This window comes from Oryzias latipes, chromosome 1, assembly GCF_002234675.1.
Source record: "Oryzias latipes chromosome 1, ASM223467v1".
Lineage (NCBI taxonomy): Eukaryota > Metazoa > Chordata > Actinopteri > Beloniformes > Adrianichthyidae > Oryzias > Oryzias latipes.
This window is the reverse complement of record NC_019859.2, coordinates 17,048,489-17,066,893: the sequence shown is the minus strand read 5'-3', so window position 1 is coordinate 17,066,893 and position 18,405 is coordinate 17,048,489. Positions and strand designations below refer to the sequence as shown.

The window sequence follows — 18,405 nt, the reverse complement described above, 5'->3', positions numbered from 1 at the left end:
ATGCAACAATTTGCTCCCTTACTGTGTCTCAGTGCCATGTTTCAATCTGACATAAATTGATGCAATAGGCAGCTTTGCCCTTTTCCATCAGAGCCTTTCTTGGCAGCAGTCAGTCATTCAATTTTATGATCTTGGCATTTATTGGCATTAAGCCACATCCTTTAATAGCAGTTGGAACTGCTTGGGTATTCCCTGCTTTGAATAAGACACAATTAAAAAAGGACTTAAATATTCCCATCAATGCCTCAAATTGGAGCCTTAACTAGTCAGTTGGGATAGGAGTCTAGTCTTGGTCAATTTTGCGCTTGTTAGGGATCTCCTAATACTTTCCATGATGTTGTTCTATTGATGTGTCTCTTTTTTACTTATACATCTATATTAAAGTTTACATTTTTCCCAATTCTTTCTACGTTACTTCGAGATGTCATCAAGAATGTTGTGAATCTTTATTCACAGTATGAACGTCTGTGAGAATCAGAGAATGTTCTTGACTTGGTCTTTACCAGAATCTTTTAAAAAGAAAAACTGAAACAGACCTGAACTTGTGTGTTCGTCCAGAATACAGTACATACATGTACATAAAATCCTTGTTTTTCTCACCAGGTTAAAAAATGCCTTCAAATTTTTGCCAGTTGCAAAGTAGACGTAAGATCACTTGGCTCATCAGGATGCAGCTACTGTGCAGTCCCATTGACCCCCTCCCGCCGCCAATCACCATTACAGCATGACTGTATTTTCCCAAACTGCCATAAAGGAAAAAGGGAAAAAAATCCAACTTCCTATTTATATTAGAGAGGGGAAAAAGTTTTTTAATCAGACTGGGGATGATGGGGATGAGCAAATAAAATTAAAGGTTATTAAAGCATCCGTACTCTGATCAAAGTTGCACCCATAAACACATTCCCCCTGATTCAGAGCAATTAGCTGCAGCAGCATGGAAATGTTCTCTCTATCTCCTCCTGCTTAATAATGGAAACTAAAATACCATAGGGGAACATACACTGCGGCCTAAAGAAGAAAACCGTCTTCTGACCCCATGTTCAACAGTTTCAAAGTCTACGGTAAACAATTTAAATTGTATGGTTTTTTCCATACCTTTCTATGAATGTGTTTTTCTACAGAAAGCTGTTGCTACAGTACACATTAGAAATTGTCCTGGTTGTTTGCTGTGCTTGTAACATGAAGAAAAATCTCTTTAGTGTCTAAAAAAAATACATAGAAAGTATTTGTAACATACACAACAAAGTACTCCAGTGACTTTATACTACTCAAAGGAGCAATTGCAGTTTAGCACCAAATAAAAAAAGGTTTACCATTTTTCAGCAGCGTTCAACTCCCAGTTACTAGTCTTTAACTTGTTTTGGCGCTGCATAACGCAATATAAATAAAGTAGGAATCTTTAACAATAGCAATGACCCTTACAGCCAATTTCTCTTGCGCTATCACATTGATTAGGCTAAAATGATAAACACGTGTTTGTAACTGTGCTTGTGTGAAAGAGGCCGTTTGAGTGACGCTATATTCTTAACAGCTGCTTTTGCAATTTGTGGATTTATCACTAAATCCTCTTTTAGTTTGCAGATGAAAGGCAAATTGGAATTGAATGTGTTGGACTAAGACTGATTGATGAGTTGTATCTCTGCAGAAATGTAGCTGGGAGGCAGTAATGTTTGTTCATGTGTGTGCGTGTGTATTTATTACCGGTACTTTATTTGGAGCATTTCTGGCACTGTGAGTGAGGGAACCTGTAGCCCTCATTAGGATTATTTTTTTAAAACTTTTTCTACTTTACAGTTTTGCTCTGCACACCAAGACACGCTTTGATTTAAGTTGAATTTTGAATTAAAGAAACACCACGGTGGGGCGGCCGTAGTGGCAGTGGTAGGGCGGTCAATCTTCAATCGGAAGATTGCAGGTTCGATTTCCGGCTTACCTGCCCATGTGTCGAAGTATCCTTGGGCAAGACTGAACCCCACCTTGCCTCTGGTGGAAGGTTGGCGCGAGTGTTCGGCAGCGGAGCCACCACCAGTGTGTGAATGGGTCTGTGACTGTAAGCGCTTTGGGCCTTCGATGAAGGTAGAAAAGCGCTATATAAGTATACACCATTTACCATTACCTTAGAATCCAGCCTCAAAGTTGGCAAGTTTTTTGTAGTAAACAGAGGAGAAAATTGAGACAATGGTAATGCTGCTGGGTCTCGCTTTTTTACAGCTTTCAGTAAAGATGTGAAATCAAACAGTTAAAATGTGGATGGACTATGCTGCTGATACGTGCTGATGCAACCATTAAGAACGAGAGTACCAAAGAAGACTTTAGGTGTCCCCTGCCCTATTCTGTTCTTCAGACAGACAGATGTTGCACTAAAGCTCATGTCAGCATAGTTTGAACGCCAGCCTGGAGGCTGGATATAGTACAGCACTGTACAAAACAACGAAAAACGGTGATAACTTTCCCTATTTGGCGTCACAGGGTAGCTGGCGCCTATCTAAGCTACCATTGGGTGAAGGCCGGGTATATCAGTCCAGCACAAGCCCACACACAGAGGCACACACTCACATTCACACCTAATAACAATTTAGATCCACCAATTGACCGACAATGTATATTTCTGGACTAAGACAGGAAGCTGGAGTGTGTGAACAAAACCCAGAAATGCACAATGAGAGCAGGCAAACACTAAACACAAAGGTCCCTGTGGGGATTCAAACCAGGGCCTTCGCGCTGTGAAGGTTGTGTTTATCGTGCCCTGGGATTCAAACCATTATGCATATGTGTACATGATGCTGCTAATCATATCTAAATAACAAAATCAGAATTAGGACTAGATTAAAATGAAATGACCAAAGGGAGTACTCTTGCCTTCATGGTCACTTATCAGTTGAGGTTGTTCGTCCATTCATCTTAGATGTTAATTGTTTTTTTCTTGGCTCTAGAATGTCACTTCTGCTTTTATATGAGCTTTTTCTTTTTTTATGTATGCGTGTTTAAATGTCTAGGGCAAGTGGAAAGGCACACCGAGCAGAGTTTTGGCAACTACGACAAGAGAACAGTGATGCTGTGTGGAACGAGCTGGCCTACTTAAAAAACCTTACAACTAAACTCTCCATCGAAAAGTAAGTGGCAATCTAAACTGTCCAAGGGAAAAAAAAACATGGATGCCACCATTGGGAGAATTTGGTTCCTTAACAAATGTTGTATTTTGACACTTAAGTCCTCATTCATCAGTGTGCACAAGCTAACCTACTGTCCCTTCATGTTGGTGAGAGTTCAAATTTTAGTTTTTCCAAGCTTTACACCATTCATCCACTCTCACCATTATTAGCAGGCAGGGGCAAAGGCAAGATCATTAAACTTACACTGCCAAAAAGTGTGATCACAAACAGGCAATGTCAGAATCCTTGACTACGTCTTTCTGGGGAGAAACAGTGGTTTCTAATAAAAGTACAATAAAGTAGGCTGGCTGTGTTGCTAGATGAAGTATGCTGACATGCTTTTAATTCATAAATTAGCGTGGGATTCTAAATGTAGCTAAAATGTTAATTTTGACGACATTGTTTTTTTTTAGGATTATTTAAAATGTATTTTCTAAGATGGGTGCAGCTATGTACTGTCCATGCACACATTTGGGGTTTACTTTTCTAAAAGCCTTATCTTTTGTTTTCTGCCACTATCTTTAGACAGCAACCTTTGTTGCATAAAAGCTACATTTATTTCTGTTTTTTTCTTTTTGTTCTCCCCGTCTGGATTTGTTTTGATATTTGTCTTTATCTCTGTCTGAAGGACAGCCATTTTCTGTCTTTATCTGTAGAAAAAAACAGTAATTGTTTGACAAACACTAGCTCCTGTGATTCTACACAAAGCTTGGCCTAAAGCTAGAGTCTCCTCCTCTCCTGTTTTCCCTCGCCTTCACCTCTCCTCACCTCTTCCCTTTTCGAGCCTGTGCCTTTTTATCCTCATCTCTCCTTCTTCCTACTTTTCTTTGCCTCCCTCCAGCCCGCTGTGATCCAGCAGAAGGTTGAGGCCAGAATTCTGGTACTCCCCCCCCCCCCTCCACAGCTTTCCTCTCTGCTCACCCCCCTGCCCTGTCCTCCTAATCCCAGCTGAACTCATTATGATATAGCCCGGCTGCCTCTCTCCAAGCTTGAGCTGTCCGAGCTAATTAAAGGCTAGCAGCCCTAGTGCCGCCGTTGCTGCCTGTTAAGGGATGTCCATCCACTTGCCAGGCCCCCGACTACAACTGAGCAGATCCAAGCATTAGATGATCTGAGGGCGGGGCATGTGGAGGTGAAGAGACCATGGTGAACAGGAAAGGTCCTTGGAACTGACCTGCTATGAAAACCACATAGGTCTGACTTGGGCTGGACTTATTTTTTTCCTAGCTGTGTAAATGGTCTGGCCTGTCCACTGGGGTTGGTGTTGATACCCTTTCTGTGCCCCTGACCTGTTCCACCTCATTTCCTTCAGTGATGGCCACTCTGGCCTCTCCATACCTAGGTGGCTGGTGCAGAAGCATACTTGGCGTAGATCTTTAAACTCTATTTTCTTTTTTAAAAACTTCATTCCTTGTATTATCTTTCCACACATGTGCACTTGTACAAAGCACTTTGTACCTGTTGTTTGAGCTAGCTGGAGCGAAAAGTTATGCTTGTGGAAAATCACTCTTAACCAAACTGTTTTATTTTCATTCAGCACAAAACAGAAACTGTCATCTGGTAGCAACTGAAAAAGTAGAAAAAAGGGTCCTTTCCAAGCGCATGAAACCTGGAGCTTCAGTAAGTCTATTATTAACCGACAAGAAGCTCATGAGGCAAGCAGTTAAATCCTCTTTTTCCACTGACCGTACCATAATAATCAGCTTGTGAAGGTTATGCTAGATAAGTGTTTGCAATGATCCACTAATGACTAATTAACCCATGGCAGTTGAAATATTTATGGCTTTAAATTCCTAGTGGCGGGCTTTAGAAAACTCTCTCTCTTTAAACTCTCATTTGCCTCATTTTACTGTCATAATGATATTCACAGATGCTTTCTTTCACCTTCTCCCCTCCCCAAAAAACCACACTTACAAAACACTGTCTTGAGATCAAGACGACCGTTTCCCACGATGAATATCGCTGTCATAACTCCTGCACAGCGAGTCCCCACAGCGCTAGCAGAAAGTTATAAAATCCTGCCCCCTTCCACTGTTTGATCTTAACACCCGAAAAAGTAAAGAGAGAAGATTAGTGAGGTTTCTTATTTTTTTTTTTAACTTTCAGTCAATACACAGGCACCCTGTGGCTCAATAATTTAAGTGTGCTTCAAGAAAAGCATGGATCTGCAACGTGAACTTCTAATAGAAGCCTTTAAAATATAGAAACACAAAATTATAATACGCTTGATCACTAAATTTTTCATTGTTTAAAAAAAAAAAACAACAGTATTTAACTTTTTTCTCCTTCTCCCTGAATCTTTTTCATAAATTTAGAACAATCTACCAGTATTCTGCTGCATTGCCTTGGGTTTGTCACTAAATATAAACTTATTTTTGTTGTGGCAAACATTAGGGGTGTAACAATCAATCAACTTAATTGATTTATATTCCTACGATCCAACCAGATCGATCCGTCAGAGGCAAGTTTTTAGTTGAATTGATCTATTGTTTCAAAATAAAATAAATAGATTATATCGATATGGGAAAATACCATTTGGATTGAGACAAAGTAAGTTTATTTTACTAGAACGTAAAAAGAACCAAGTACCATCACAGCAGATGACACATGTGATGACTGAAAAAAAAAATCAGTCCATCATTCCAGTCCAATGTGTGGAAACACTTTGAATTGAGCAAAACGTGACCAGACAGTAGCCGCGTTTACATGGGCAAAAGTAATCGGAATGAACGCCTGATCGGAAAGAAAATGTGTCATGTAAACATGCCGTTCGGAATACTCTGCCCCGATCAGACTCGTTGGGATCAGAATTTCTTTCTGATCGAGGTAGGTGGGTTATACCGATCGTTTATCCGATCATGGAGCATGTAAACGGTCATTCCGATCGTGTGTCACTACTGCTCTGGTTTACGTCATGCATAGATGGTGTTTCGCTGTGAGAAAGCTTTAGAGCGGGACTATGGAGTGATATTTCTGCCACCATGTTGAACACAAAACTTTCTAAGTTGAACACAAAACTTTCTACGTTTTTTGCTCAAAAATTTTTTTTTTTGCTCAATTTTTTTTTTTTTTTGCTTTCAAAAACGTTTTTTGCGTTTGCAAAACACATTTTTTTTACGTGCGTTGTGTCAAATCTCGCTTTTGTCTTATCTTTGATTTTGCTGACTACTTTGAGCGCGACTTAACGTGATGTGACTGCCACTGGCATCGCCAAAAAGAAATTTGCATGCGTTGTGTGTCATCTCACTTTTTTCCTATCTTTGCTAAGTTAAGTTTCAGTTTGATGTGACAAGCTGCCATCAAACAGCTGCTGATTGGTCCAGATTCTAACCAATCAAGTGTTATGGAATTACAAATCTGCCATAAACTGAAAGGGCGTAAAGACAACTAAGCAGGCGTATTTAGGAACTGAGTGAGTGAACCTTAAAACCGCGCAGGCGCAATTCTAACTGAGAAGTGATCTTGCGCGGTCAGTTCCTTTTTGCCCGCTCATGTGGATTTACGCTCAGTGTTAAGGGGGCGTTTTTGTCACTTTTGGGGCAGGAACCTTTCTGGTTGATCTGATTGGCTGAAATTTGCATGGCTTATCGGCGAGACAGAGGGGCGGGACCTTCATTTTTCAGTGCGGGGGGGGGGGGTTAACAGGCGGCTCTTGAGCTGCATGTGGCTCTCTGCCTTTTATCATATTTTCTATATTCAGTACTTTCACAACCATAAGGTGAAAGTCTTCCATTTTCTCCAAAATGTACAGAGCGGCCCTAATGTGTTGTTGTGTGACTTCAGTAAAGAGGATCTAAGAACAGCATGATGACGGTATGGAGAGAGGAGAGGACGTGATAGAAGACACCCCCCAATAGTACAAAGGAGCAGATATGTGAATAATGCAGAACAACTTCACTTTGGAAACCCTGGAAATGCAAAGAGACACGATTAGGAGGCACAGTTTAAACTGCAAGCTATCAGCTACGCGGAAGAACACAGGAATAGAGCAGCTGCAGTTCGGTTAAATTAGATCTTCACAGATTCGGACTTCCTGCTTCAATAACTCCTCTGATAAACTTTCAAATGTGTCAGCAAGTATCTCAATCATTTTGTATTAACACAGAGTGAACCGCAAATGCATTTCTGAAGAAAAAAAAAATCGTTTTTTTGCCTTTTAATCAGAATTGTTCGCTTTAAGCTGTGAATGCAGACGTGCAGCAGCCGGCTGTCAAGGGACCGTCAACAAAGTGCGACCTCTGTGAACTGTGAAACACCACTGTGTAAAAATCAATAATCTTACAAAAAAAAACCATAAAATTATTATAAAGCATATTCTTGTTACAATACATATTTTGTAGGAAATTCCATCTTGATTTTATCTTGTTGCATATACTTTTACAAATTGTAATAGATATGAATCATGACTAAAGTTATCAGTAACTTGACATGACCTTATTGTCATACTAAAATAAAGAATGTCAATAGTTCACTATGTTTATTTATAGGAATTTCTCATATTTACAAATGGATCAGATTTGGTCATAAATCCTGAATAGCTCTGAAGGTGCCAGAATTTTCTTTTGCATAATCTTTATTTTAGTAGGAAAATAAGGTCATGATTAGTCAGTACAGGAAGTTTTGTGTCAGTAACTACAGCATCTTCAAAGCCATTGAGCATTTTTGACCAAATCTGATCAATATTTAAATATGAAAAATTCCTAACAATAAACAACGTGAATTATGACATAATATTTATTGCAGTAGGACAATAAGGTCATGATTAGTCAGTACAGGAGGTTTGGTGACAGAAGCTTTAGTATCTTCAGAGCTATTGAGCATTTATTTTATGATTCATGTCTCTATTAAAATTTTAAAACTATAAGCAATAAAATGGAGGTTGACTTTAGTATAATAAATAATAATGTAGCATGACTATGCTGACGAGTCTTCATTACCAGTTCATATAAATATAGACATTTATTCGCTTTCTGAAAGTTCACTGATTTTTACAGAATGGTGTTTCACAGAGGTGGCACTTTGTTGACGGTCCCTTGGCAGCCGGCTCGCTGCATATGTGCATTTACACCTTGAGACGAACAATTCTGATTAAAAGGGGAAAAAAACGATCTTTTTTCTTCAGAAATGCATTTGCGGTTCACTCTGTGTTAATACAAAATGATTGAGATACTTGCTGACACATTTGAAAGTTATTAACACTATTAACACTCTCTGTGTTAATACGAAAGGATTTAGATACTTGCTGACATATTTGAACGTTGATCAGAAGAGTTATTGAAGCAGGAAGTACTCTGAATATGTGAAGAGCTTTCTAACTTATCGAACCTCAGCTGCCAGAGAATTTAAAATAATGAATCCATGGTTCGGAAGAGAGGACGCTGGAAAACCAACTCGGACAAGAAGACGCAGCAGCTGCTGTGTTTCCGCGGTAAAGGAAAGGCCTGTGTCGGAAGATCGACTCGAGGCTGAGCGCTGCTACTTCCAGCAGATGACAATGAAACGCTGTCCATCCTCCCCCCCCCTTATCGGGACGCAGCACCGGCGAGTTACGCCACACTTTGGGACTGCAGGACTTAAACTTGGCCTGAGGTGTCTACTGTCACTGTTCTTTGGAGCCGCATAGCAAAGAGACGGACTCTGATGATGAGGAAAGGGAAGCCGGCGTGTCTGATAGAGATGTAGCCCAGCTGTTCCAGATGCAGAAGATGAGGACTTTGATGGATTTTAAATGCTGATTGATGACTGAAAAAATAAATCACAACCAACTCATTTTGCGCTCGCTGCCCTTTTTAAACACACACCAGCGTGCACGTTTCACCGATATGTGTGTTTACGTTAAACACAGAAAAAACACTAAACTGAAACGGCGCCGTTTAATCCAGTGCTGTTGTAAGGAGAGGAGAGGAGGGGGTTATGAGAAATAACATGGCTTTAATTGTGTGTTTGTCTGGCAGGTCAGTGTGTGGTGTGGTTGACTATCACAGTTAGAAATGTCGGCTCTTTGTGTCAAACTTGCCCCCCCCCCCCCTGTTGGAGGCAATCATAGAAAAAAAAACCGCGGATGTAACGCGGATTAAAACATTAACCAACGACCCAAAACTAAGGTAAAAAAAGTGCAGCAGGTTTTTTGTGCTGTAAGTTTTCTCATGTGAAATTAACTGCATTTTTTAACCATTTTAATGCTTTTAATCCACGTTACAGCCGCCGTTCCTTTTCTATTAAAGCCCCAAAATTAAAGTCCCGCCCCGCTGCTTGGCATGCAAATTTCAGCCAATCAGATCAACCAGAAAGGTTCCTGCCCCTAAGTGACAAACACACCCCTGAATACCGCCCCCAAGTGACAAAAACGCCCCCTTAACACTGAGCGTAAATCCAGGTGAGGGCGCAAAGGAGAATTGACCGAGCAGGATCACTGTTCAGTTAGGATTTCAGCCGTTCAGTTGTAAAATACGGGGTCGCTTGGTTAGAATTGCGCCATCACAGTTTTAGGGTTCACTCACGCAGTTTCTAAATACGCCCGCTTGGTTGTCTTTACGCCCTTTCAATTTTTGGCATTTATGTAATTCGATAAAGTGTCTCCGTCTCATATTGACGGTACTCCGAGGCAGACATTGACTTTGGACTTTGTGTCGGTTCTGTTCGTACGGGGTTCTGCCGTTTTCACCCACTCTGGCCCGTTTGTCTCAGAGTTAAACCCAGAAGGAGCAGCAAAGCAGCTAAAATAAAACAGAGTTTTGTATTTATTCCTGTCTGTGTAGAGACCAACGTGTTTAAAACGTCTGCAGTAAAAAAAAAAAAAACGTCCGAGCTCCGACTCCATCCAGCTGGAAGAAGTTAAACTTTTTAAGATTTGTATCTGAACTTTTGTTTTATTTTAATAAATAATTGTTGAAATATTAAGATAAAATAGCATTTTTGATGACTAATATTTTTAAACTTTGGACAAACGCTCACAAGTTCTAAAACATGAGACACTGGTGAAAATTTACACAAAAGTTAAAAATGCTTCTGATAAATGCATTGAGTCTCCTGTGGTGAGCCATCATTCTTTTGCTTATTACTGCTGTTCATCTGATCCCAAACACGTGTACAGCATAAAATCATATGTGCTTTAAATCTTTTATTGTTTTGTTTTAACAAACAGACCTTAAAGAAAATCAGACTTTTCACTAATATTTTGCTCTGCAGGATTCACAGATCAAACAGACGTGTTGATGTAATGTCAGCAGATAAACTTTACAGTTTCAGGAGATCCTCAGCCATAAATTCACAAATCTGACTTCATAAAAATGAACGAATGCTAAAAAAAAGTATGAATTATTTAAAAAATGAAAACGTCTTCATCCAAAAACGAGGGTAAAAAGAGCTGGTTCAGCCTCTGAGCCTCGGTAGCAGACACCATGTTAGATTCATATGGCGATTTGATTGGTTAGAATCTGGACCAATCAGCAGCTGTTTGATGGCAGCTTGTCACATCAAACCGAAACTTAACTTAGCAAAGATAGGAAAAAAGTGAAATGACACACAACGCATGCAAATTTCTTTTTGGCGATGCCAGTGGCAGTCACATCACGCTTAGTCGCGCTCAAAGTAGTCATAAGTAAGCAAAATCAAAGAGAAGACAAAAGCAAGATTTGACACAACGCACGTAAAAAATGTGTTTTGCAAACGCAAAAAACGTTTTTGAAAGCAAAAAAAAGAAAATTTGAGCAAAAAAATAATAATTTTTGAGCAAAAATCTTAGAAAGTTTTCTGTTCAACTTAGAAAGTTTTGTGTGCAACATGGTGGCAGAAATATCACTCCATACGGGACCGGCCAGCTGCTCCACGGACGCCCCGTGAAAAGCGCCGCTCTGCTCTCGCCCCGCTGGCTCTCCCCTCTCTTTCACCCCTCACGAGAGAGATGCGGGGCAGGAGCTCTTCGTGCCCCCCGACGCTCACTCGGTCCACTGGCACCCGAGTGAGGAGAGGAGCCGTATTAATAATTTTGTGTCTGATGGGAGGAGGATGCTTGTTACGTGTGCGTTTTGTTGTTTTGTTATGTGTGGGAGAAATCCGACTGCGATCCGTCCCGCCCCTCTGTGTTAGCGGCTGCAGGACTCAGGAGGAACCGCGTTCGAACAGAGCTCGGGCCGCTAGCTCACAGAGTGGCTTTGGAGCGGTGTGTGAACTTTTCAGAGCAGAAATAAATGTCGCTCAGTCCTTAGAAACGGTTCAAACAATGACATGGATTTGTGTTTCCAGTTGTGTCTCAACAAAATATAGGCTGATGTTATTCCCACACATTTACGTGCAGCCAATATGCAGATTGCTGCGTTCCTCGCACGGTCCTGGATTTTGTGTCCATCAGGCTAATCATGTTGTTAGCCTGTCCTAAGCCTTCTTCCATCTTAATTCTTCCACAAAAAAGCACTGACCACACGGATTAAATATAACGATGACCGAACAGGCGCTTCATAATAATCATGACATTAATAAAAGCACGTTTGGAAGATCGTCTCGTATTACGGAGCTGCTGCACATGCTGTCTGTCTGTGGCAGCGGTTTGTTTACAATGGGACCTGGTTCCTCACCCGGGTGATTTTACCCTACTGCGCATGCCCAAATCATTCATTCCGACCGAAAGTGTGAGCCATGGGACCGTTTGTTCTAATCGGAAAAAGGTTTTCTGTGCCCATGTGCACGGGTGAATTTGGAAGGACACAGAGGGAGATAAAACTATAGAGAAAGCAGTAAACGGTTAGAAAAACAGTGGTCTCATATTGGGCTAAAAGCCAAGGCATAAAAATGGGTTTTTAAACGGGTTTTAAAAATGGACAGTGAAGGGGCTTCTCTAATGGCCAGCAGCAAAGTATTCCACAGCTTCGGAGCGGCTACAGCAAAAGCTCTGTCCCCTCTGAGCTTCCGTCTGGACCTCGGTACCTCCAGAAGCATCTGATCAGCTGATCTGAGGCACTGTGCCGGCGAATAGGGAGAGAGAAGCTCAGAGAGGTACAGTGGGGCAAGACCGTGTAAAGATTTAAAAACAAGCAGAAGAATCTTAAAATGAATTCTAAAATGCACAGGCAGCCAGTGAAGCGATGCTAGGATCGGCGTGATGTGGTCTCTCTTGCGTGCTTCAACCATAAGACGAGCAGCTGCATTTTGAACACGTTGGAGACGCAAGAGAGACGACTGGCTGAGTCCAAGATAAAGAGAGTTGCAGTAATCCAGCCGGGACGTGATGAAAGCATGGATTACTGTTTCAAATTGTGCAGGTGTTAAAAAAGATTTTACCTTAGCAAGTTGACGAAGGCTTAAAAAGCTTAACTTCACTACAGAGCTTATCTGTTGGTCCATCCTAAAATTACTCTCCAATTTAACACCCAAGTTAGAAACAGTTGATTTTAAGAAACCATTCAGAGAGCCCAGATCAATCGGGGATGGTCCACTAAAATCATTAGGTCCAAAAATTACAACTTCTGTTTTCTTTTCATTTAAACTCAAGAAACTTAGGGCCAACCAGTCCTTAATGTCATGGAGACATAACAGGAGCCGCGTCACAGAGAGATTATCCTTTTTAAGCGGCAGATAAATCTGACTGTCGTCAGCGTATAAATGAAAGGAAATGCCGTGTTTTCTTAGAATGGACCCTAAAGGTAACAGATATAAAGAAAACAGAAGAGGTCCCAAAACCGACCCTTGTGGGACCCCATAGGAAACCCGAGCTGTGGTGGATTCATAACCACCTAAACTGACACACATGGTTCTTTCCGCCAGGTAAGATTTGAACCAGTCCAGTGCAGTACCTTGAATCCCCACCAGGTTCTGGAGCCTAGAAATTAAAGTGCTATGGTCTACGGTGTCGAATGCTGCAGTTAGGTCCAGCAGAACTAGAACAACATAATCTCCAGCATCATTGGCCAAGAGAATGTCGTTGCTGACTCTTAGCAGTGCTGACTCCGTGCTGTGCAGGGGTCTAAACCCAGCCTGGAAGACTTCAGGAATTTTATGTTTGTTTAAGAAATCCTCCAGCTGTGAGTAGACCACTTTCTCCAAGAGTTTAGAGATATAGGGCATCTTGGAGATGGGTCTAAAATTGGCCAGCACAGCACTGTCCAGGCTGGGTTTTTTAAGTATCGGCTGAATCGTTGCATGTTTAAAGGTGGAGGGGACGACACCAGCAGCCAGACTGCTGTTGATAATAGAGAGGACCGTCTGTGCAACGCTGGGGAAGACCTCCTTGAAAAACTTAGGAGGTATGGAGTCTAGGGGAGAACCTGATGGTTTGCTTTGACTGACTAATTCATTTAAAAATTGAAGAGACGCTGGCTCAAATTCTCTGAATACAGCTGGGCAGAGAACACAGGTCGATGGGTCGGAGGAAGGTAGAGTAATGCCAGCCCTTATATTTGATACCGTATTGTTAAAAAACTGTAAAAACATATTGCACAGGTCAGTGGAAGCTTCTAAGGACCCCGCCTGTGAAGGATTAAGAACAGAGTTTATCATTTTAAAAAGCACCCTTGGGAGTTCTGATTAAGAACAATAATATTAGCCAAGTACTCTTGTTTAGCAAGTTTTACAGTGCCCTGGTTAAAATGCCAACAATTCTTCAAGATTTGTAGTGAGATTTGCAGTTTGTCCTTCCTCCACCTGAGTTCAGCTTTCCTACAGGCCCTCCGAGCTACCCGGGTTCTCTCATTGAACCAGGGCTCAGGTTTAAGACGGGGCTTTAGTGTCTTTAGAGGAGCCACAGAATCCAGGATGCTGGTGCAGGAGGAATTGAACAAGGAACTCAGCTCAAGAACATCAGCAGCAAAGGAAGGGACAACGAGCTGGTTAAAAGCAGAGGAAAACTGACCAGCAGTGGAAGAGTTAAAAATCCTGCGACGCTGAGGAGGGGCAGTAGATTTAACAGCAGTGCGTGAAAGTCCAGCTTCAAACACTACAGGCATGTGGTCTAAAACAGCTAAGTCACAGATCTCAATATTAAAAACAGGTAGTCCATGGGAGAGGACGAGATCCAGTACGTGTCCTTGTTCATGAGTGGTTTCAGACACCCACTGAACAAGATTAAAAGAGTCAATGATCTCTAAAAATTCCTTCACCAAAGGCTTTTCAGGGCAACACACATGAATATTAAAATCCCCAACAATAAGAACACGATCGTAGAGTGGCATCATTACAAGATATAAAAGGAATCTGGAAAATGTCACCTGCACTGTTCAGTACAAGCTAAAGATCGATTTTATGTCATTGAATCGGCTCATTCAAAAATGAACAAAGATTGACTATGAATCGTATCATATGAATTGAATCGTTGTTAAAATAAATTACACCCCTAGTAAACAGATACTATGTGTACTTAAAAAAAAAGTCACATTTTTATGTGGATCATTAGGCATCTGTCTGCGATACTTCATGGCTAAACTTGTTAATTGTTGTAAAGGTGTGTTGGCCAAAAAAAGAAGCCGGGTTTATTTAGACTCCATAAACATAAAAAATATACCCTCAGACTTAAGATGATGCACTCAGACGACATCAAAGCATAAATTAAATCGCTATTACTGGGGAAAAAGCCTTTGAGATCGTTTGCAGTGCTCCTGTGTAAAGAGTGACCATTAAGGACATGAACCTCCCCAATAAACGACTTTGACTCTAATTAAGTTTAATAAAGTTTGCCCTAATGTTCCTCATGTTCCACTATTTCTTTTCGTTTCATCCTGATTTGCTAAAAGGTATTAGATGTAATGAGTCTTTTGCTAGACCAGGGCTTAGTTGGAGGAGGGACACATTTTTGCATGCACACACCAGCGGAATGTTTTATGCATGCTTTTAAATGAGACAGCCAAGGTTTTATCCTCATTATTTATTTGGGGCAATAGTTACCATGTCAAAATGAAAAAATGTTTTTTTTTTCTCAGATTTTTAATGATGATCAAAATGTCATTTTTAAATCAGATTCTTTATTGTTTGAGTCAATGAAAAAAAATTGAATAAAAGGTGTCCAGTTTAGAATTTAATACGACAATATGTAGTACTCTCTTGTTTGAAATGAGCTCACTAGTTTCAATTTCAGTTTGTTGAAAATGTTCCACTCTTCTTGATAGTCAATAGATTTAATTGTTTAAAATTTTTGTTTTAGGTGTCTGTACCTGTTTTTTTCCAATTTTAGTTTTTTAAGCCCCTGTGTTGTCTCCTGTTACTGTAGTGCCCTCAGATAAAGTAGATGAGAGTAAGTAAAGTACTTTAGTCAATATTTCTGCTAATAAAGGTGGTTTATCTACCCAAATGTATCCATTACCCTGATCCAAAGTAGGAATAACCCCAAAGGTAAAAACGCCAGTAGTGTTTTTGTTTTTTTATGATCTTTTTTTTTATTATTTTTTATTTTTTCCTTGTCTGCAGTAAGAAACACAAGGGCAGGGGTACTAAAGCAAGATGGTTGTAGTGATGTGGTACAACCTTGTGGAGCTTCAACTTTGCTCTAAGCTCTTTTGTGTAAAACAGGGACAGATGAGATCAAATTACATGAGGTGGATGGCTCAGGGCCTAAACCCGTTATGCTACATGGGAGCAAAATATGTTTATTAAGCAGGAATATAAGCGAGTTGTGAGACGCAGTCATGCGCTGTAGACTGTATCATTACCAAATGCATCATCTTTTTGTTGCCTTTAGTGTTTACCAATTATCATGTGTGTTTTCTTCCAGTTGCCACATGATTTGATTTTTTGCCTTTTAATAAAGTGGGAAATTAATACAGAATGTAAATGATCCACCTTATTCCATTACTTGAGCCGTCCACATTTTGCTCTAAGACAATTTAGCAGAACCAATTTTTTGACTAAATGTAGCCGACTGTATTTCAAACCAGTAAGTTTAAAATGGTTATATTTGTTCTAAAAACATAAAGTCAGCCAAGTTGAATTATCTACATTTTTTTCTCCTGGTTTCTGCAAAGTATTCTACTGAAAAAAATGTAAGAACTTTAACTGCTTCATGAATAAATTTAATTCTTATTTATGGAGCCCACATTTCCCATTTGTCTTCCCAAATGGCATTTGGACAAGGTTTCACCCTTTTGGGGACATTTTGGGAAGATCCATTTTTCTATTTTAGAAATAACTGTGTCGCACTAAACATGGTAGGATCCATAAAGACATGGCAGGTTGAATTCATTAAGAAGCTCGAAAACCATAACCTCAAACTCAAACCTATTCATACTGTAAAGGTAGATTGCAAGTCCAACATCAGTGCATGAACACATAAAATGTCTCACAAATTGAGAATACAATTACAGAAACATTTCAAATGTTGATGGAAAGCTTTGCAAGGAAAATGGAATCTGGGCAGCTTTACATTGAAGTCTATGTTTGCATATAATGACATCTAGGTCCTTGCTACGCTAATGGTCAGCCAGCCCCTCCATGGACTGTATAATAATTATTTTTTCACAGAACGGCACCAAAAAGCAGATTTTGTGAAGTAAGGTTAAACTGTTCATTATACCGAATTATCAGGGTTGTAAACTGGTGGCTCGTGTCTTTAAGTTACTAATCTTTTTCCATTCCGGAGCCCATACTTTACCTTCAACAAAATATGAATATTTTGCTTATGAGCTCGGCTTGAGCATCAATACTATCAACATCTAAAACAGCCTGACATGGAAAACACATGGAAAAATCTCACTACATACTGGAGATTCAGCTCATAGGCCTTATTAATAGCCAGGTCATTCAAAAAAGAGTCTGTTCTTCATTGACTACTGTTCAATTATGAAAATAAAATCTTTTGAGAAGCGACACATGTCCATCTGCTTCTTTAACGCCTCAGGGGAGAGTCATTTGTGTATTTATTTAAGCTTCAGTCAGCCATTAGACCAGACCTCTGGACTGTGTGTGATAAAAATGCTAATTATTTCCCTTTTCTGTGCTGTGTAAACAGCTTTTCCTATGTCAAATATTTGATCATATGTACAGAAAGAAGCTGGATGTTCCAACATTAGAATGAATCAACAATATTTAAAATTAAACTCAATTTCATTGTCATTGACACTACTGCCTGTTAAAGCATGTCGACAGAAGTAATCAAAGATAAAGAGTTTGTAAATGAGAGCAACTCTGGGAACACTGCCACTACACTAGCTAAAGGCCGATTTTTGTGTTTCTCTCTGACTCTAAGAAGCAGAGGGGAGGGAAGTTGGGTGTGCGTTTCAGGTGTGGATGTGTCAGTGAGCTTTTGTGTATCCTCGGTAGACTCCAGTTGGGGTCCTAATAATAACTTGAAAGTGCAAAGTCTGAAGCGTGGCTCCTCATAATTAGCCTTTAGCGAGAATCAAGATCATTTCTAGATAGGTAATTGGGCATCGTGTACAACAGGTTCTTATATTCATGTACACATACACACAAATGTGCACCTTCCTCTTCTATAATGGTGTTTTGTGCTTGTCATTTTGATCTCCACATACATTACATTTTAATTAGTTGAATTCTTTTACTGTGCAATGTTTTTTTTTAGCAGGGTATGCCCTGTTAACTGAGTCTAAAATAGCATCCATGTTTTTAGAGTGACGGTTTTCTATTAAATTTCACTCAAATTTATATATTATTTATATATTTTCTAAATATTTCTGCTAAAAGTGAACTCCTTCATATCCTTCATTCATTCGTCTTTTTAACCTGTTTTGTCCCTTTCAGGAGCAAATGTAACTTCCTTTAGGACATAAAGCTTAAAAAAACCTCTGTACTGTACTCCACAGGAAACGACAAATTATCTTCCATTCATGGATGTAAGATTTAAAAGAGAAATTTTGGTCTAACAAGGACATTTTACAGAATCTTAGGCTTTAGAACCTTTATTAGGTAGCTGGCAATAATTGATTCACTGCTTCTCCTAAACATTTATTAGAATTAGTATAAATTGCTCCTAAATTTGGCTTTGGAGCAACCATACCAAATAGTTTCTAATAAATGTTTGCTTAGTTCAAAGATTTGGTTAATCTGCTATATCAACCAGACACGATTTGATTTTATAACGAAATTATATTTTTTTGATTTAAAAAAAACGTTTGGAACATTGCTTAGTAAACAAATTTCTGTTTGTGTGTTCACAGGGCCAGCTTGGAGGAAGAATTGGACATTCTGCGAGTACAAAGTGCGATGGACAGGGCCACAGTGAAGGAGCTACACATTTGCCTCACTAAAGAACAACAAGGTAAAGTAACTTCTATTTATTTATGGGTGGTGGTGAATGATTGGCCTTAAAGTGGGG

General features: G+C 39.9%; 1 protein-coding gene across 3 annotated transcripts in view; it reads left to right on the top strand.

The window, feature by feature from the left end:
- The window catches only part of cntln (centlein), a 90,874-nt gene that overhangs the window by 31,414 nt on the left and 41,055 nt on the right, over positions 1 to 18,405 (top strand). For 2 of the 3 annotated variants that reach the window (XM_023960276.1, XM_023960244.1), the window contains exons 13-14: positions 2,997 to 3,113; positions 18,248 to 18,348. In XM_023960276.1, the coding sequence (XP_023816044.1) occupies positions 2,997 to 3,113; positions 18,248 to 18,348 (218 nt within the window). The remainder of the gene's footprint in view (positions 1 to 2,996; positions 3,114 to 18,247; positions 18,349 to 18,405) is intronic. The other variant, XM_023960314.1, reaches the window with a different exon arrangement.